This window comes from Eptatretus burgeri, chromosome 2 (assembly GCF_056783735.1).
Source record: "Eptatretus burgeri isolate ZD-2024b chromosome 2, Ebu_testis_v1, whole genome shotgun sequence".
Classification (NCBI taxonomy): Eukaryota; Metazoa; Chordata; class Myxini; order Myxiniformes; family Myxinidae; genus Eptatretus; species Eptatretus burgeri.
Window position 1 is genome coordinate 109,648,102 of NC_140962.1, and position 21,959 is coordinate 109,670,060.

Here is a 21,959-nt window from a genome sequence, read left to right on the forward strand (position 1 = left end):
TTGACATTGTGCTTTGTGCTTCACTTGCTGGAAAACCTTGACTGAAAGCTTTTTCAAACGACTTGTCAAGAATCACAGGATGACAACCGAAATCGAGTTTGAGGCTCATAATTTGAGGAGTTGTCATTACCTGTGGTGAGCACCTGTGTGCTGCAGATTTCCACTTGGATGCTGTTGATATATATTTTTTTCAAGCAATGATAGATATCTGATGGCTTTGTTGGACTAAAAATGGCCGACACTTCAAGAGTTAAATGACAGGACAGGATTTGCATTTTGGTCTGGAGGAGCCATCTCACTTTCTTGAAACTTTATCAAACGATACCTTGTTTTGTGTAGCACATAACTTCTGCGTATGTCGACAAACAAGATGTTGAAGAAACTTTGTAGTTGGTTGAACTAACATTTGCATAAGTTAGGGGAATGACATTGTGTAATATGCTTGTGTGCTTGTGCACAATGAACTGGAGGTTTTGTCAGTGAAATGAAATGCTTAGTTGGGTCTCATCTTTTGGAATTTAGAGGCTTCAATGACATTTGAGCACACATGGCCTGCTTGTTTCCTTGAAGAAGGCCACTCTTTGGCTGAAATGTTCGTCTTTCTGAGTCTGTCACCTTTCTCATTGATGTGTTTGTTTTTTTTTTTTGACGTGTGCCTCATTATACATTTTCGAAGTGATCGAAATTTTGTTAATATCTCATCCAGAGAACGTTTTCAACACCCTACGTGAACTAAGTGTTGGTCTTGCCTTTACACGTGACTTTTATGTTGATCACAAACAAGGAGTTGATTATTGAGGGCCTCTGGCTTTTGTGTGGCATGAGGAATAGATCCAGGTTATATGAAAGCTAAATCTTGAACGTTTTTGGAAATATCGCATACCCACGCCAAGTTACTGAGTTGGTAGCCATGGCAACAGAATTTAGCCGATCACCACCTTGATCGAATCAAGTTGAGATAATGTCATGAGCGATAGACATCTGCAATATGAAAGCTAAATGTTCAACCGTTTTTGAAATATCGCGTGCACAGAAGTGCATGGACAGATGATCGCTCGGCTGGTCGGTCGGACGGAGCTGAATTTAATGTCCCCCGTCTCTGACCTTGTTGGAGGGGCGAATAACAATCATTATGTCCAGATGGACTGACTTGCCAGCTTTACATTGGCCAACCTTTACTGGACCTTTCAAAAAAAACAATCTTGCATCTGATCACTTGGTGCTTTTTCTGTCATCAACCTTGAATTTCGCAAATCCTTGATATATATATATATATATATATATATATATATATATATATATATATATATATATATATATATATATATATATATATATATATATATATATATATATATATATATATATGATGTTGTGAATGCTTTGTGTGAGACTTGCCTTCCTCTCTTGCTCAGATATACACGGATTGGGCCAATCATTATCTTGCAAAGTCTGGCCACAGGCGCCTAATTCGGGACCTGCAACAGGACGTCGGTGATGGAGTACTGCTTGCGGAGATCATCCATGCCGTGGGTTAGTTTCACCACTATCTGTAAATAACTGCATTCACCTGATGTTCTCATTATTGAGGGATTTGTTGACTTTTTGGGATATTACTTAATACATAGCCCGTGTTTATGGAAGGTGCGTTCAGTTCTGAGTACATTGCAAAACAATGGAAGCCACCATTAATGTGGAGTTGTCACATGGTGATGATTGATGGTGGAGACAGGAGTTCAATACTTTTGTCAGAACATTGGTTTCTCATCTTGGCGAAGAACAAATCTGGCACGTGTCGAGACTCTTGTCGCGACAAAGGTGCAGAAATTTCCGCTGGGCAGCCGTTGGAATCTAACTCGCACCAGCTCGGGCAATGCAACAAAGCTTTATGCACTGCACCACTGGGCTGGCATGATAACCTAGAGGTATGTGTGCCCACCTCTAAGCTGTCTCGGCTGGGTTTGAATCCAGATCCAGCTATAAACTGTCACCCTGGTATTTCGTCATCAGGGTGATTCATCAATCTGTGTGCTGTCCCCAAGATGGATGCTAAACTGGGCATCTCGTCTGCCTGCATTAGTTTCTGGATGTTAAATATCCTACAGTGTCTTTCACGAAGAGTAGGTGAGCTATCGCTGATACCCTGGCCAAATTACAAATCCCTGCCCTCGTCTACAGAGGGCACTATATCAGCAACATTGCTGCACTCCTGCGAGAGCTGATGCCAACATTCAGCCATGTGCTTCATATGAATGATGGCGATTCCACCGGCAGACTGCTAAACACATGGTCGTACAGTTTAGAAAAAACAAAATATCTCGAGATGTGCTAGTGAGTGAACCACAAGTCAGGTTGTCGGGCCATTAACAACTGGTCTACCTGGAGTGTGAATTGTTTGCATGAGGTGTGGAGGAGGAAGGGTGGAGTAAATGGCAATGACCTTGCATCCACAATTTGGACAGTCGATGCATGCATGTTTTTCAATAGAGGTTATATATATATATACATACATACATATGTCAAAAATGTATTACCTTATTTTCTGCACTCATTTAATTGATTATTTAGTTGGAGGATCTTACGTTTTGGTGGAGTTACTTGGTTCAATGAGCGGAGTTCAAATTCGGTGTTATCATTTGCCTGAAAAGTGAATAACGAAGTGAGTTGTCATACTTAGCGTGCTTTGTCACATTTTTCACGATTTGTTTTGACACCTCTTTTTTATTTCTGTTTTCTGCCGTGTTCAGCCAATGACAAGGTTGATGACATTAACTGCAGCCCAAAGAGCCAACCACAAATGGTAAGTACTAGCGCCGCTAACATTTTTATTGTCATTGTGCAAAAGTGTGATTTTGATTGTGCTATAATAACCAGACTCGCTTTCATTGGCAAAACAATACAGATTAGCAAGGACTTCTGTAAAGGGAATTGTCAAACTCTTCCTTCTTCGACTCAATTGCAATTATGCATCCAATGGCATTTACACATCTGTACATTATTTCTGTACAATAATCATGAGTACTGCAGACAGCAGATGCTCATGCTGGGACATGAACTTTGACCTTTGCACTCGCTGCATAAGCAAAGTGCAAACAAAAGCGGATCTCGGCCCAGCCTCATCGACGTCCCAGCATTTGGGAATACCACAGCGAGACCGACAATCTCTGACACGTCCAACATTAAAGCAGCCTTTGCCTCTCGTGGACCCTCTGTCTCTGTGACACGCGAGAAGGTGGAATGTGGGCTCGTTGAGGAGGTCGCAGGGACAAGACGCCAGTTGCACCCAATGCACTCGGGAGGAGTATTATTGGTCCCCCCCCCCCATATTCCTTTTACTTGCTGTTAGACTCTGGAGCATACTTGTCAGTTGCTCTGATAGGGAGTGGCAAGTTGTGTGGAAAGCATATAAATAGCAGATTTATACGGAAGGAGCAGAAGTTGTACCGCACAGCAGGCCCTGTGCTCTGGGTGTGAACGATCCCTTTGCTGGTGTTTCCTGCCACATTCACTTTGGTTAGCTGCCCTCGGGCCTGTGAGTATGTCCGTGTTTCCGATTACTACATATTGCAACTGATTTGTGCTCCTGTGGATGACATGTTTTTATGTCTATCATGAGGCACAGGCTTGCATTAATTCCCAGGGAAATGTTCATTATCCGTGCCTTCTGTCCTGGACATCATTCATTGTCTTATAACTGCTCCCACCGTATGTGCAATCTCATGCTTCCTTCAGTTGCTCTGACACACTCGATGGAATTTATTGCAAAGCATTTTTACTCGTGCATTTTGCACCTCCATGCTTTCACATTCGAGCATTTCTGTGCTATTATTTACGAGCAATACTTACAACCGCAGTGATGAAATGCACCCACATGTAACTGCATTTCCCGTGCCTATTTGTCCCTCTCTGCTCTGCTGCTAAGATGCCTAAGATCATTGGAGCCGTTGTAAATTTGTCCGCCAATCGGGTGTGGTACCTAAATTTGGGATGCCTCAGATGTGCCGCGTGGCTGCCAGCTTGGATTCCTTTTGGGTGCCTAAAATAAGCGAAAGCAACAAATGTTCCACCATTTTGAGCACCGCATAGTCAGGATTTTACAGATTCTTGGGCCGTGGCGCATGGTGACTCGGGCCGGACATTTAAACCTTGCGGGATATGACCATGAAGGGCAGATGCTCTCCTTATGGAGTTTAAGGTATTCCAAGCTAAGCAGATCATGCGCATGAATCATGTTCAGGTAAATAAGACAAATGTTTTTATTTTACTGTTATTGAAGTTTTATTGTTCCTCTTGGGCTGCCAGAATGGTCTTGACTCTCGAGGTACTCTGGAGGTATCTTGACTCTAAGAAAACCAGGTGTTGTAGACACAAACACCTCTGTGCTGTCTCACCTGGGTTCGATTCTTGGCCCAGCTGTCAATTCTCATCTCGGTGTTTCACAGATAGGAGGATCCATCAATGTTGGTGCCGTCCCCTCGGATGGATGTTAAACTGGATGTCCCATCTACCAGCATGAGTTGGTGGACGTTGAACATCCCATGGTGTCCTTCGTGAAGAGTAGGTGAGCTATCACCAACACCGTGGCCAAATTCCTGCCGCAACTACTTCATTGAACATCAGGCTGGGCCAAGCGTCCCTCATCCAACCCCACAAGTGGATGTAATAGTGGTCATTAAAGAAGAAGAAGAGGCAAAGAGGATTCCTCTTTTTTTTCTGATTGATATCAGAACGATGCTTTGATGTGATAGCCTATCTGAGCTACATTTCATCAAACAAATATTAATGCGGTAATTAGATAATTTTATTGATAAGTCGGCACTTTCAGTGTCACGATCAAAGTGCAAGCAGTGTTGGGAAATTGAGGTGTGCAAGACAGGTGTGCTGAGTGAGTTTTTAAATACGTGATTTGACCAGCACCCACTTCAGTATTATGGGCAGAGTGAAAAGACTTTGATGACAGAATTGTTGTAAAACAACCTCATATATTGGCATGAACATGTGCAAAGTGTGTACAAAAGGACCAGCAAGACGGTGAAAGATTCCAAGGTTTTAATTAGGATTTTTCTTTTGAAACCTTTCCTTTACATGGTAATTTGCTCAGTCATCATCAGCTGGAAGATGGTGACAGCTCTGATTCGTCGAGTAGGAACAAACGTCTTTGTTTTGATTCGTATGTTTTTCCTCTTTATGTATTATCGACTTAATTTTGAGCCTCTCACTCTTTCACCTTTCCTGCTACTCTCATCACTCGTCAGCCAATGGCCTGCGAATAACTTATGTACATTTTACCATAACATCATCTTAACCATGACCTGCAGGCTGCACCCTCGTCCCCACTGCATCATCGCCTGTCATGATCGTGGTCATGCAACTTTTCCTACCCCGTCCCAATTCACCGTGCAATTAATCTTTCGATGACACCAATTTCACATCTGCTGTGAAACCTTTAACTTTTACATCAGGATCATTGCAATTCCTAAATTTTAACAGAGCAGTTCACTCATTCCTCTATTTTCTCACCTCGAGGTTTTAAAATTTGAAAAGCCCTCTTAGGTCTCCCACTTATCAGTTGAATGTGCCCAATTATGATTTCAGAAGCTATAAACAGAGCTCACCTCTTCCTTGGACACGAGACTCCATGCAAGGAAGACCAGGTGTTGTACACTGAGGAATGAGGGGGGGGGGGAGCGAGATCATTTGGTCATGAATTCACCATTGGCTGTTGCTCCTGGATTAGTTCACCTTTGGAGTTGAATCGGACTGAAATTGCTGCACAGAGACCACCACATCCTTGGTACATGGACATAAGCTGGTCGTCTGTATACATTTAGGCTGTGGATGTTAAATATCCCATTGCATCTCTCAAAAAGAAGGTGTTGTGTTGTCGGATCCACATTTAATTCCTTCCGGAGATTAAATGGGTCATGTAATATAATTATAAATAGTTTGACTGTTATGAGACGAAGTAATTGTTACTAATTGTGTTGGGTTTACATCCATATATTTACATACATATATAAACACACATATATTACGAACCGTGCTTCCCCCATTGTCTCGGGTTGCTCGCCTGCATTTTTTTCATTTATTTATTTTTATTTATTTATGCTTTTATTTATGGATGCTTTCCAACAGTTTTGTGATTTTTTTTTTCCGCCGGTGTGTTGGCTTTGATGTCTGTCGTAGTGCAAAATTACAGCTGTTTACATCACCCAGAAGGTACCAATCAATAATATCAGTCAGGCAGTCAGTCAGTCAGTGGTTGGAAAGAGCTTATATATATATATATATATATATATATATATATATATATATATATATATATATATATATATATATATATATATATATATATATATATATATATATATATATATATATATATATATATATATATATATATATATATATATATATATATATATATATACCAGATGACCTGTGAACCCATTGGGTTCCCCTTATGACTGCGGTTAGTAAAAAAAAATTTTTTTTTAAATGAATAAAAAAGATAGCTCCGCAAACTATACCGCTGAGGTTGTTTGCATTGATCAAATATTCCCGAAGAGTACTTGACTGAATCGGGAATTTTTTTTTTCGTTGCCCAATTTGAACGAAACTTGATATTTCACTTCAATGTGAAATAAAAAAAAAACGGAGAAAAGAAAGTCAAAGAAATTATTGTGCAATTATTAAAAAAATTATTAAAAAAAGCAACAAAATTATTGTGTAATCTTCAAAACACAATTTTATTTATATATGAACACGAAAGTATTGCATCAAAATTGCGATGTTTATTTTATGCTTCAAAATAAATCGATTTTTGTCTATCCTGAATGATTGACATTTAAAAATAAATCATTTCAAGAAAAAATGAAAAAGATAGCTCCAGCGAATTATACCACTGAGGTTGTTTGCATTGATCAAATTCTCCCGAAGAGTACTTGACTGAATCGGGAATTATTTTTCATATTTTTTTGGTTGCCCAATTTGAATGAAACTTGACATTGCACACCGAAGGAGAATGGTGAGTAAGGTGGGCCGAAATTTTTTGCGTTATCCTGCACCGTTTTGGCTGTATTTTGGGAACATACATACATACATACATACAAGATGAGAGTTTTAGTAATCTACATATATATATATATATATATATATATATATATTGTGTAAGCAAACGAACTGTGCTTCCCCATTGCCTCGGGTCACTCACTAGCATTTGATTTAACTTTTCTTGTTTTTTATTTTATATGTTCATTTACGGATGCATTCTGATGGTTCTGTGATTATTTTTTTTTTCCTGGTGTGTTGCCTTCGATGTCTATCAGCATGCAAATTGACCCTGCTTCCCCATTGTCTCGGGTAACTCACCTGCAATTTTTCTTTTTTTTGTTAATTGATTTATTTTCACTTATTTATACTCTCATTGGCAGATGCTTTCTGATGGTTCTGTGATATTTTCTGGTGTTTTGGCTTCAATGTCCATCAGCACACAAAATTTCAGCTTCCTGCGTCACCCAGAAGGTCTGGATCTTTAATATCAGTCAGTCATTGAGTCAGTCAGTGAGTCAGTGAATCAGTGGTTAGAAAGAGCTTTATGTATTAGACCAATATAAAAGACAATCAAAGATGACAGGTTGGAATTATTTTCTCTGAAATATTCAGAGACTGGTTGTTATGATGTTTTGTAGCACTAAAAAGCATTGTTTTAAAACTTTATATGTTCAAATGTTGCCCTATTTTCTTTATCTGCTAGGACTTTTTATTTTGAGGGTACAGTCTCATGAGCAGGCCAAAGCCTGAAGCCTTGGCCTAGCGTCAGTTGTACTTATCCTTTCTTTCTTCTCGTTTTACTCTGCGCACAGTACACATCACGTGCAGCAAATTTCGCCTCCCTGCACTTTACATTTATTATTTTTAAAAACGCTTCTGCACACCGCCACTGAGGCTCGTTTGCAAGTCACTGTCTACATTTCCAAAAGAAGAGACATAATTACTCTTTAATGGAAAATGTTTTCGAATTTTTTTATCCTGAAAAAATAGACGGTAGTGAACACACAGCCATGTCAAAAGATTGGCCTTCAGAACCCTTCTTACATCGCCTTTTTGAAGGGGGACAGACATCACACAAACAAACATACAAACACACATTGTGTTTTACATAGTAATATATATATATATATATATATATATATATATATATATATATATATATATATATATATATATATATATATATATATATATATATATATATATACATACATATGTATACAAGCCGGGAGGCGGCGATGGGTCGCCGAACAGGAGGTAAAGTATTCCATATATCACAAAAACCGGAATATATTTGATAGAGCATCACCTGTAGATCATTCGTGCCAAATTTCATAACCCTACGTGGGATAATGGCTTTCGGAATTGATTTTGCGTGAACGGTACCGATTTTGAAGGTTTTTCGGTTGTTGCTAGGGAACCAAAGCATCCCTAGCAACCATCACAATTTCCAAAGCACAAGGTCATAAGATGTACCTACCACCCAAGTTTGGTCAAAATTGGCCCACGCTTACCACCAATTATGTTGATGACAAATGAACAAACATCCAAACAAACAGACAGAATTACTGACAATAAGGGTCACCTACTTCGGCGACCCAACTACATATATATATATATATATATATATATATATATATATATATATATATATATATATATATATATATATATATATATATATATATATACATATATATACACAATGATACAATTATTTGTCTCTTCACCCTGCAGGTATTATATGCTAAATGGCCTCCTCCTACATGACAGTTTTCTTGTACATAATGTCATGGTACCAAGGAGATTAGTTTCACCGAAAGTTCAATGCATGATGTTATTTGGGTGTGTCCCTTTATCTTGAGAACATTCTCTTCCACTTTGTACATGTCGATCTTTTGTGTCACCCTATATCTGAGTGAAGCACCTTGGTACAGCCAAGGTGCCCACAAAACATACCGATTCCTACAATGTTACTTTCAGGTGTCATTTGAGAAACTTGGTAAATACTTTTCGACACACATGCCAAATCCCATTTTATTTTCAATAGCCCCTTTTGTTTCCTCCCACAAAATCTACCATTTCCACGAGACAACCACCTGCTCTTTCCCACTTAGGTACTGCCATCGAAGGTGGACGGAGGTTCTGTTTTCACCCCAGTCTGTCTATCTTTGAGCAGGATATCTCAAAAAGTTATGGACTGATTCAGACGAAATTTTGTGGACAGGTTGGTTGTGTGACAAAGACGACTTGATTTGATTCTGGTGAGAATCTGGTTCATAGAGTTTTCTTAAATTTTAAGTGTTTCTTCACCATTGATAGGTGGGACCTATATATATATATATATATATATATATATATATATATATATATATATATATATATATATATATATATATATATATATACACATTATACATATAATGATATTTTAAGAAGTTTATGCACGGATTATAACAAAACTTGGTGGATGAGTTGGGTCGGTGACAAGAACAAGCAGATGAGATTTTGGTTAAGATCTGGATGCAGATCCGGCCAATCCATGGGATACAAAACGTAAAGTGTTCAACCTGGTGGAGGTATGCCCTCCACCAAGTGTTGTTCTAGTTATCCAGAGCTTGAGTCCAATGCATTTGCTGCCAAGGGTATCATTCTAGTAACTAGTCTGAACTAGTCTTAACTTAACTACTGTTCTTTGCACATACACTTTCAATTTGGAGGAGGTTTTGAAGCTGGCTGTCCTTTCTGCTTACATTCCCTTGAGATCCTTGAAGATCCTATACTAAGTTGGAGGAGGGTAGAGCACACAGTGAATATTGGTGAAAGCTGAGACGGAACAATATTTTCAACATTGGAAATGAATTTCGTGGTAAAATGATTTACCGTTTTAACCTCTACATCCTGACCCCAAAGTCCCCATGCACGCAGTTTGAATTTCGTTGGAATTTAACTGCACGCTTCCCTCCATTCTTCGCACAAATTTGAATTTTTCTCCATGTTCTTGTGGGCATTTTCTTCCATGTTCAGCGATGCAGCTGTTTTGAGGTCTTCAACTGTCAAGAATCAGCTATCTTCAGCTATCCTGCAACAAGATGGTGTACCAGCACATTATGCTCTTGCAGTTAGATAATATCTCGAAGACAAATTCAGTGGACGATGGATTTGACGTGGATGTGAGATAGTGTGGCCTCCTCGAAGTCTGGACTGAACATGTGACAACTCGCTTTGAGGAATTTGTGAAAGAGGAAATTTCTCATCTCCGCCTAACAACAGTTGAAGACCTCAAAACAGCTGCCAGGGGCTGCTTTTATGACCTGCATCTCTGAACATGGAAAAAAAATTCAAATTTGTGCGGAGAATGGAGGGAAGCGTGCAGTTACATTCCAACGAAATTCAAACTGCGTGCATGGGGACTTTGTGGCCACTCTGTACATGACGGTGTATAATCCACAATGAAAGCAAATGCCGAAATATCAAAGTGAAGTTGCAAACTGTTGGTCCATCCCTATCTCACTGTGTTCCATCTAGTTTAGTCTCACCATTCCTCTCCTCTCTACTTCCATTCATGTTTTTTTAAGTAATATCTCATAAAGATTATGAATGGCTGCCTTGGTTCGTTGTTGGATTAGCCATTTCTTACTGGAACCATTTATTTTGGAAAATTGCGTCTAAACCCTTCTCAGAGGCTTCAGCTTAGCTCTTTTAATCTTACATTGTTCAGCAGAAATGACTTTAAAACCATCGAAACCAGGCACGCATGTCTTAACCTGAAAATATTTAAATAATGGGCAGATAAGCGCAGGTTATGATTGTTGTGATCATGACACACCTTTTGTGGATGCAACAATCTTCGAAGTAATCGTTTGTAATGTGCTTACTGTTCAAAGAACGCGAAATCAAGTGTTGTTCGGCTCTCCGAATATCTCCATGCTTCTCTTTCTTTGTTTTGCCTTTTCATTTTTTCCTATTTCAGTGCAAAATAACAAATGGCATTTCCTCATTGGCACAGCAATAGGCTGATATTTGCAGCTTTTGTCAATCATTCATTGGTGCAGATTTGGGGGTAATCGGTGCAGTCAATCAAACGTTGGAGAGTGCAGCAAATCGCCTGCGAATGCAAAACAATCAGCTTTAGGTGACGTCAAAAAAGAAGCAAATTCATGATTTCTTGAAAGGATCACAAAAAATGCACTCATTTGCAGACTGTCGCACTCACAGTAAAGAAAACATTTTCGTCCGTCTCTTTTCCTTATTGTCTCTGATTCTGATTCTGATGTTCCATACTCTGCAACAGAGCACCGGTGCTGCTGAAACAGTTTCTTGGCAAGGATAACACTGGGTGGTTTGCCATTGCCTTCCCAGCAGTAGTTGAGGCAGGAATTTGGAACATGGCCATGTTGATCTTTAACATGGAAATTGGTCGCAGACGGGACGCCTGTTTAACGTCCATCCGAGGACGACGCACACTTTGATGAATCGCCTTGCCTGTGAAACACCAGGATGAGAGTTTGTAGCTGGATTGGAATTTAAACCCAGGCTCGGAGTCAATTGCGAGTTTGGCCAACAGAGGGAGCATCATTCCTGGGTGGGAGGCTGCACTGCCGCTGCAGTACCCCCTCCCCCCCCCTGTATATTAGGAGAGTCATTTGTAATTTGTTGTGTGTGTCAGCGAAAGCTCATTGTTCATTGAAAGGCACAGTCGGATCTTTAACGTCCATCAACTAACGGATCATCAGCGGAATGCTCTTTCAAGGGAGGGCTAACTTTGTGATGCAACACCCTCCCTGCGAAGCTTCAATCCAACACCTTATAGTCGGGTCACAGTTCCAACCCAGACTACACGACTCAAATATAAGTGTGCTATTTCTGCACCATCTTGTCACCATCTCACACAAACTGATCTTTGGTCAACACAAGTCCTTGTGTTTGTATCAGTGAACAATTAGTGTATGGGAGCATGACATATGGCCCTCTCCTTTGGCTCCTTGTCCTGTCAATTAATTACCGAGGAAATGTTTAGGCCATCAGTCGCCGCTAATAAGTGTTTGGTGATTTGGCACTTCGCAGCAACTGTCATTTTGGAGTTAATTACTTGAAGATTTATAGAATAATCATTTTCTATCACGAAGTTGCTGACCAAGTGAGCACTTCTCATTCAATTGTTTTTTTTACAAGCTACATGATTGGATGGAATGAAGAACTAGTCTTGCTGATGAGGGCGAGTGTCAATCTGCCGCGGCGGACAGGTGGAGCAATGGATGAAATCAACAGGACGGTAATTGAGGTACGCTAACTGCCGTGGGAAGCTAAGAGAAGCTGATGTTTCAGTCCGTAACCCTACATCAGGACAAAAGAGGGTTAACGGTGAAGGATCAACGCCTGAAACATCAGCTTCTCCTTTCTTCCCATGGCATACCTCAATCAACATCCTGATGATTTCATAGATTATTGTATGGATTTTCTTTGCTGGCAAGGAATGTTCGTTGATGGAATGTTCGCAAGAAAAGCTTTGCAACAGATCTGATCTTAACTTTGTTTTCTTTTTGGAATCTGTGATTGTGTGACAGTTAGCCTGGTCTTGGCTTTGGGGTGAAGGTGGCTGGCTTGGGACCTTCGGGTCCTGAGTTTGAGCCCCTGTTGACTGTTGAATTAACACCAGATGGGGTTGACTCAGTCTGTCATTCTTCCGAGGTTGACAAAATGACTACCAGTGTACTGCGGTAATAACCATTTGGGGTTAACCTGTGTCGGAGTGGCGACCTGTCCGGGACTGTACTCCCATTCAATGAAACTGCCTCGGCAACCCGATGTGCGTTCTCGCACCTGAAATATTTTTTCCAAACATATATATATATAGCCGAAGCAATAAATTGCAACTGTGAACAAATTGCTTGCAATTCACTTACTGGCTAAAATTGTTTGTCACGTAATGCTATTTCCAGTGCATTTATGCATTTAGTTTCCACATCACGTAAAATAGATTACCTTCAAAGTTTGGCATCAGGAGTCACCAGCTCACTGGCTGGTAGACTTTGTCAGGTGACGCAGCTCTAAAGGGAGCTGCTCGAGTTTAGGCAAGTCTGCTCGACGGGCCCGTGGTCTCCAAATTAATGAAATTGCTCTCAAAACAAAATGCTTGAAGCATAAGAACTGCCGTTATTAAAAAAAAAATATATGCTCGTTCATGTTTTCATCTCAAAGAATAACAATATCGCCATGTTTTTCAAAATTGCTAAACCAGCTCGCAGTCATAAAGTGCAAAGCAATATTGTAACAACATTGAGCATTGGAAGATGTCTCGCCTTGCCGGGGTACATAGATGTCAGTATATCTTGGAACACGATCAGACTCGCTCACTCACTGATACACAAAACGCTTCAGGAATGGACGTGGTTACTTCTTCATATGTACGTTGTGAAATTCTGTTCGGGTAATGGTGGGAAGGTGGAGGGCGCCGGAAACTTATCGAAATATTCATGTTGAGAAAACGTAGGGAATGAGGGAGAACAAGAAAGGAAGAAAGGTGTTTGAGGTTTGGGAAGGGTGTTGGGGGAGATAGGCAGGGAGGGTGGGGGCGGCTACGGGGTAAATGGAATAAAGGGGGTACGTGTGTGGCAGGAGGGCTAAAGGGGTTAGAGCTTCTTGGATTTTTGCCTCCATCCCAATCCCAATAAAGCCCAATAAAGTATCTATGCCTCCGTTCAAGGCCAACTCCACCATTCCTGATGAGGTCCTAATAAAAGGATACATACATGGCAAGAGGATTCAGTGGGTCATAATTTCAAGCATTTTTGCCGAAATAATCCAAAAACTGATCTACATCGGTTGAAAGTGTGATAAAGTGTCCCTTTGAAAGTGTATCATTTCACATGTATGATGAGGAATAAAAATGGGATGAGTGTGTGATAGGTATAAACATGTGGCCATCAAATGATGACAAAAATCATGGGCTATCTGAATGTTTTGTTTGCTTGTTTTTTTTTGTCTGAAAGGTGAGTGCCTGGGACAGGTGAAATGTCAGGTCATTCTATTTCCAATAGCCATTGTAAACACAAATGTTTTCCATGTTTTTCTAATTAAACGTACACATCCTGCATGGTAAAACTAAGAAAACATAACATGAGAAATTATATAATGTGCGTATGGTTGTTTGTTTGCATACCAATGAATGTAATTTACCTGCATGGACAGAAAGTTGTTTTTGCTTTTTACCCCTCAGCCCAATTGGGGCTAAGGGGTATTGTCGTCATAGGCGTTGTCCGGGCGGGCGTCTGTCAACTTTTGGTTTCCGTCGATTTCGAGGAGAACGCCTTGTCCGATTAAATCCATTTTTGCAGGGTGTGTTGGGGTTGAGTAGAGGAAGGTTCCTTTCGATATTCAGTGCGATGCGATATCCAATATGGCGGCTAGAGCAGCCATCTTGAATTTAGTTTCTGGACAATAACTTGAGAACGGCTTCACACATTGATTTTATTCTGGCGAGGTATAATGGGGTTGAGTAGAGGAAGGTTCCTTTCCAAAATGGGTGCGCTGCGATTTTCACTGTGGCCGCCACGGCAGCCATCTTGAAATTGGTTTCTGTCAATTTTGTCAATTTTTTCGCTCCTTTCGCGAGGAGAACGCCTTGTCCGATTAAATCCATTTTTGCAGGGTGTGTTGGGGTTGAGTTGAGGAAGGTTCCGTTCGAAAATGGGCGCGCTGCGATTTTCAATATGGCCACCATCTTGAAATTGGTTTGTGTCAAGGGGCTGAGGGGTTACGCCCGCTTTGCGGTGCTATTTGTTTTTTTTGCATACAAAGTCAAGGCTTGTTGAAGCGCTAGAACACTGAAATCTCTCAGGAGGGAAAAACTGGAAATTTTGAAGGGAGTGGGGGAGAGAGGTACGAAGCATGGAACGAGCAGAGGGTGCAAGACCAGAAAGAAGGCTGGAGAAGACAGAGAAACCACCGACCTGTCTGTGATGCTGAAGTGATAGGCCCATAGATTCAGCTTAATCATGGGAGATTCAAATTATCTTGAAGGCCTTGGTTTCTACAGCGTCAAGTTCAGCAAGATGTGAGGCATCGCCACAACCACAGAGGGGAGAGCAGTGTTCCATCAAGCTGCGGATGAAGGCCTTGTAGGTGGATAGGAGTTCAGGTGTGCCAAGGAAGGACTTTGTACGACGGAGGCTGGCTTTGGAGGCCAACTTTAAAATGTAATTTGCTCAAGAAAGATTGTGGCTGATAGTGAGACCTATGAGTTTGAGTGACTGAACTTATGCAAAGCGATTGTTGAGAAAGTAGATGGGGGGGGTTGCCGCATGGTCCTTTCAGAGAGAGATAGTGAGAGTGTGAGATTTTTTAGGATTGAAAGACATATTCCAAGTGATTGACCAGTTTGTGATTCCATAAAAGTCTCAAGAGAGTGAAGAGGGAAGATGGTGCTGCCTGCCTATCAGAGGCTAAGTGATGTTACGGCAGATGGTGGAGTCATCAGCAAATGGATAAAGGGGAAATGTGAAATGCTTCAAATGGCAAATGGCTGAATCAAAATCGTCTTGATTAAATTTTCAATAATGATCCAAAATTTTATTAATTCAGTTCCTCACCATTTTATAGCCAGCACTTAATTTCTTATTTTATTTTTTGTCTTTTCAATGTGGCTAAACCTCTTTTATGGACCTACTAATTAAGAGCCCCAAATAAATAGATAATTAAATAAACATCTGGATGAATAAATAAATAAACAGCTTTATCGTGTCCCTGTGCCCATTTCACTGCTCCCCCCCCCCATTCTTCCTCCCTCCCCCAACCCCCAGTGAAATTGAGCAAATAAATTGATCGATACATTAAATCAATGCCGTGTTCATAACAGCACAGGCATGATGGGCCAAATGGCCTCCTCCTATGACCAAGTTCCTTGTTAGCCTCACCCATGCCGAAAGGGACAGCATAGGCTACTGTATTCTGTCTGTATGAGTGAGTGTGTGAGTCCTCAAGTGGATCTATGTTAACAAAGATCGTTCATTCTCAGATATACTGCAATCTAAATACCCTGACGAGACTCCGCATTGTTCTTTCTTTGGTGTTGCATTTCCTTGTATTTCTAGGCACTGTACATTGTTTCAGATGAAACCTGAAACCTGGTCCAGGTCCCAATTACCATTCCCCTTTCTCTTTACTACCCATTTTCTTCTTCTTCTCTCCCACCTTTCTTTTTTCCCTCTCCTCCATATCTCCACGATACTTCCTGATTCCCTCCATGCACCTCTCCTCCCTTGCCATTGTATACTCACACGTTTGGACCCAAAAGTTAAACTGGAGACATTTTATCATGATAAACAATTTGGTTTGATTGTGGAACTGTTGGCAACAAATATAAATCCTCTTTTGAATGATGTGATCTTTTCAACGAGGCGCAAGTGTCCATAAGCTTGTCCGATGTGTGTAATGCGAGCATCGGGATGTGCATCTCCAAACACCGCGCTCCTTGGGTCCTGTGACGTCATTGACCACTATGCGCAGTGACTGATGCTTTAATTCAAATTGAAGACGTCTGTATCTATATGTTCAGTGGCATTACCAACACAGATGACTTAACTTTGTTATTGCAAAACTAATTACGTCTGCTTTTCATTTGGAAATGTGTGTTTAATATTTGATACCGGGGTAGATGGGCAACATCAAAGTTATATTAATGGTATGTTAGTTTCCCAAGAATTGTGTCCATCTCCCTCCTGCACTTCCACTCCCCCATGTAGTTTTCCTTTGGATTTGATATATCTGAACATAAATACAGTGACGTTTCTGCCCTCTACTGGAGGCTGCCATTATCCTGGTTGATTGCAAATCACATTCTGTTCCTGCAGGTGCAGAACATCACCACTTGCCTGAACTTCCTTGCATCTAAAGGAGTAAACATTCAAGGCCTTTCGGCAGAAGGCAAGTGATGCACTCGTATCAGCTGCTTTAGGGGGTGAAGCCCCTTTAATCGATCACTGGGTGTCCACATCAAGAAAATCTCATTTTTCTCGTATGGTTGTTTTTGTTGTCAGCGGGATTTATGCTCATCTCGGTTCTCTCCCTGAATACTGCAGTCTGGGCCTAAAAATGTAAGAAGTGGAAAAGAGTGTCGCAACTGTTTGTTACCACGGCCACCGAAGGTGGATGGAGGTTGCATTTTCAACCCTGTTCGTCTGTCTGTCTGTTTACTGTGATTAGGATATCTCAAAAAGTTATGGACTGATTCGGCCAAAAGTTGGTGGACACGTTGAGTGTGTGACAAGGATGAATTTATTCGATTTTGTTGAAGATCTGGATCCGGATATTGAGGATTTAAAAAATTTTTGAAGTGATTCTTCACCATTGAGAGATAGGGCCAAAAACTTTATGTAGCATGATATCTCAAAAAGTTATGGACTGATTCAGCCAAAACTTGGTGGACATGTTGGGTGTGTGACGAGGACAAATTTATTCGATTTCAGTGAAGATTTGGATCCGGATATTGAGGATTTAAAAGTTTTATGAAGTGATTCTTCACTATTGAGAGATAGGGCCAAAAACTATATTTAGCATGATATCTCAAAATGTTATGGACTGATTCAGCCAAAATTTGGTGGACATGTTGGGTGTGTGACGAGGACAAATTTATTCGATTTTAGTGAAGATTTGGATCCGGATATTGAGGATGTAAAAGTTTTATGAAGTGATTCTTCACTATTGAGAGATAGGGCCAAAAACTATATGTAGCACAATATCTCAAAAAGTTATGGACTGATTCAGCCAAAACTTGGTGGACATATTGGATGTGTGATGAGGACAAACTTATTCGATTTTAGTGAAGATCTGGATCCAGATATTGAGGATTTAAATGTTTTTTTTTTAAAGTAATTCTTCACCATTGAGAGATAGGACCAAAAATTATATGTAGCATGATATCTCAAAATGTTATGGACTGATTCAGCCAAAACTTGGTGGACATGTTGGATGTGTGACGAGGACAAATTTATTCGATTTTAGTGAAGAACTGGGTCCAGATGTTGAAGATTTAAAAGTTTTTAAAGTAATTCTTCACCATTGAGAGATAGGGCCAAAAACGATATACAGCACGATATCTCAAAAAGTTATTGACTGATTCGGCCAAAACTTGGTGGATGGGTTGGGTGTGCGACGTGGACGAATTTATTTGATTTTGGTGAAGATCCGTATGGAATAATTTTTCAATCTTAAAATGATTCTTCACCATTGAGATATGGGGCCAAAAACGATGTACTGTATAGCACAATATTAAAAAAAAAATTGTGGCCAGATTTGGACGAAACTTAGTGGAAGAGTTGGGTAGGTGAGAAGAACAAGTGGTTTCGATTTTGGTTCAGGTCTGAATCCAGATCCAGCCTATCATTTGAATACAAAACCTAAACTGAACATTCAGCCTGGTGGAGGTATGCACTCCACTGCATGCCATTCTCATTACCTTTGCATTCTGCGAAAGGTTATGTTTTGGTCGCTGTGTATTTATTTATTTGTGAATATGTGTGTTTGTTTGTTATTCGCATAACTCAGAAAGTATTAAACCGAATTGCATGAAATTTGGTGGGATGATTCGTGAGTATCCAAGGACGATTTGATTAGATTTTGGGAGCGATCGGGTCAAAGGTCAAGGTCAAGGTCATGAAAAGGTCAAAAACACTCTTTTGAGCATAACTTCCTTCATAATACAGCTATCGGCATGCAACCACCGCCATATTGTTCCTTGATGAGATACCTTTCGGATATGTAGTGTCGGATTTGACGTAACGTCATCGGAAGTGCGTCTAAATGACGTCACAAGATGACGTAAATTTTCAATTTTCGATCTCATCAGTTTTGATCATAGCGTTTTGTAGGACTTACCTTAGGGACGTCACACACCAAATTTGACTTCGATCGGACTGATCGTTATGACGTCATTGACGTTTGAACATGACGTTTTTCAATTGTGGCTAAAATGTCCTGATATTTTACATTCAAATATCTATATAATTTATCAAGCAAAGTCTCCCAAATCCAGGCATTAGGATCAGTACCAAAATATCTGTTTATTGATGTACAGGTTTTGCCAATTAACTCTGTAGTCAAGGTCAAGGTCACACTCAAGGTCAAAATATACTTGTAGGCATAGCTTCAGATCTAATAGAGCTATTGACATGAAACCAACGTCAAAACGTTCAGTGAACTACGAGCTTTCAGAATGGTAGTCCCCGATTGGACGTGACGTCCCCGGAAGTGCGTCAAAATGACGTCAGAAGATGACGTCCTTTTTCAACTTTTTAATTTTTCAGTGTTTATCATTCCATTTTGTTGGACTGCCTTCAAGGAGGTTACACACCAAATTTGACGTCAATCGGACTGACGGTTGTGACGTCATGGACGTTTTAAAATGACGTTTTTCAAATGTGCCCGGAAAAAAGTTGCGGCGGCGAAGGTATGCGCTCTACCGAGTGCCCGTTCTAGTTAATTTGTGTTTTTCATGGCAGCACTTGTGTCCACACTAATGAACTAAAGTACTTTCAATAAATTAACAAGCCTGGTCTGGAGGAATCTTTTGAATGTCATCATGAACAATCAAAAAGGCATCAGTGTGATGATTTTGCCAAATTTCCATTTGATAATATCATCCATTGGACAAGAAACCAGAGATGGGGAAATGGTGCTGAGGGAGTAAGATCAATGGGCTCTTGGGGATGTAATGTTGCATTAAGACGAGGCAGGAAAGGGACAGACTGCACTCAGGTGAACAAGATCTCTTCTGCTCGTTTTCATGTGAATCTCCCTACATTGATTGACAAGGTGCGTGAGCTCGAGATCAAGCCCAACGTGCTGTTGTCCCTGCCATTGGCAGGAAGAATGGGTAGTGCTGACAGGGATAAAGAGCAGAGCTTAGATTGTGCACAGCAGGCATGTGTTTTGCAAGTTCGTGTGCCAGAAATTCAGCGGCATGGTGAATGTGGGAGTGGCAAAGGTCACAGAATAGTTCTTCATTCAATCACCGGCAGCATTTCCCTAGTACTCTCTCTCCCCTCTCTTCTTCCCCTCTTCCCTCTCTCTCTCTCCCCCCCTCTCTTACCCCCCCCCACCATCTCTCTCTTCCCCCCTCTCTCCTCTCTCTCTCCCCCCCTCTCTCTCTTCCCCCCTCTCTCTCCTCTCTCTCTCCCCTCTCTCTCTCTCTCTCTCTCTCTCCCCCTCTCTTTTCCCCCTCTCTCTCCTCTCTCTCTCTTCCCCCTCTCTCTCTCTCCTCTCTCTCCACCTCTCGTTCTCTGCTCTCTCTCTCTCCCCCTCTCTTTCCCCCCTCTCTCTCTCTCTCCTCTCTCCACCTCTCTTTCTCTCCTCTCTCTCGCCCCCATTTGCTCTCTTTCTCCCTCTTTCTCCCCTCCTCTCTCTCTCTCTCTCTCTCTCTCTCTCTCTCTCTCTCTCTCTCTCTCTCTCTCTCTCTCTCTCTCTCTCTTTCTCTCTCTCTCTCTCGTTTGGCATAGGGAAGAATTAAAATGGGGTTGGGTGCACTGGAGTTGCAGTGGATGTTGGAGGGTTCGTTTAGTTTTTCGATGAATAAATATTGCTGTGGCCGAAATATCCACACCTTGTGCTGAATTACACGGTACTCTTCAGGTATGCAATAAGGTTTGCTGAAAGAATACCTGAAAGTGTTTAATTTGAGTAAGATGAGGAAATGCCGTCGGAATCGGCCATTTAACTCATCGTCTGTCATATTTGCATCCAATTATAAATTTGACTTCGACCTTAATTCATCCCGTTAATTGAATCTGTCCATATACACACTTGCTAACATTATTTTACTTCATACATTTGCACTCGCCTCTGAGCTGTCTAGCCTGGGTTTAAAACTCGGCACAGATATAAACCGTCGTGCTGGTTTTTTTCGCAGGCAATGCGAGGCATCAATGCATGCTCCGTCCCTCGGAAGGTCTTTGAACCAGGCATCCCATGTCGTCTGCTCCCAGTAGTTTGGTGGACCTTAAAGACAGAGATCCCACAGTGTCTTTCACGAAGAGGAGGCGAGTTATCGTCGACACGGTGAAACAAATTCCAAATTCCTCCTCCTGATATGCAGGGGCACTGCATTCGTAACACAGCTCGAGCTCATCAATCGTGCAACCCACGGACTGAATACCTGCTCGCAAGCAACTTCACTGATAAAACGGGATGTGAACAAATGTTGTACTGATTAATTATCGGATCTGATCTTGCATAGGATGCCATGAGTCCATTGCATGCCCTGAACAGAGCACGTGACAGCTGGATTGACATCCTCGTAACAAAAATATCTTCCTCGGCGCATCTTCTGTCGTTCTGTGCTTTGAATGATTCCACAATTTTGCTAACACAGAGGCATTTTGAAATATTCATTTATCATGGGATTTTTCACATCAACAATGTTGTTTTCAATATATATATATTTTATATATATATTTTTTTATTATTATTTTTTTGTTGTTGTTGGCCTGATGGGCAAGACAATTGCAAATGAGCAACCGATTCTTGAAAGAGCAAATGTTGCTTGATGGAACGTAGGACTTGCTTTCATAGCACGACAGTAATTTATTCTTTGATCTGCTTTTGTCAGGCATTTGAACCAAACTCAACATCCCATGCTGCTTCCATATTTGATGTCGCGGTGCAGAGAGCTGGTTCAAGCTCGTGAAAATATAAAGCTCGTGACGTAGCGGAAATTTTTTCTCTCCTTTTTCTTTATTTTGCGGAGAGTTTACCCGTGAGTGGTTTCACGTTGTGCTTACAGAGCAAAACTGCAACCTCAAAGGCCTTCGAGCTTCGTTATATTTCCACTGTGGCCTTCTTAAAATAATTTCATTTATGTTTCAGTGTCGTCGTGTTACCTTGGTTACTTGCCCGACTGGTGTAGAATATTT

At 40.9% G+C, this 21,959-nt stretch overlaps 2 protein-coding genes across 2 annotated transcripts in view; both read left to right on the forward strand.

Annotated features, from left to right (window-relative positions):
• LOC147032811 (protein GVQW3-like) overlaps positions 1-2,802 on the forward strand; it is a 17,087-nt gene extending 14,285 nt beyond the window's left edge. Inside the window, exons 2-3 of the mRNA XM_085870686.1 lie at positions 1,416-1,533; positions 2,748-2,802. The gene's annotated coding sequence lies outside the window, so the exon portion shown is untranslated. The remainder of the gene's footprint in view (positions 1-1,415; positions 1,534-2,747) is intronic.
• The window catches only part of LOC147032812 (neuron navigator 3-like), a 91,070-nt gene that overhangs the window by 7,440 nt on the left and 61,671 nt on the right, over positions 1-21,959 (forward strand). The window contains exons 3-7 of the mRNA XM_085850908.1: positions 1,416-1,533; positions 2,748-2,800; positions 3,083-3,239; positions 3,414-3,532; positions 16,905-16,977. Coding sequence (XP_085707034.1) covers positions 1,416-1,533; positions 2,748-2,800; positions 3,083-3,239; positions 3,414-3,532; positions 16,905-16,977 — 520 coding nt within the window. The remainder of the gene's footprint in view (positions 1-1,415; positions 1,534-2,747; positions 2,801-3,082; positions 3,240-3,413; positions 3,533-16,904; positions 16,978-21,959) is intronic.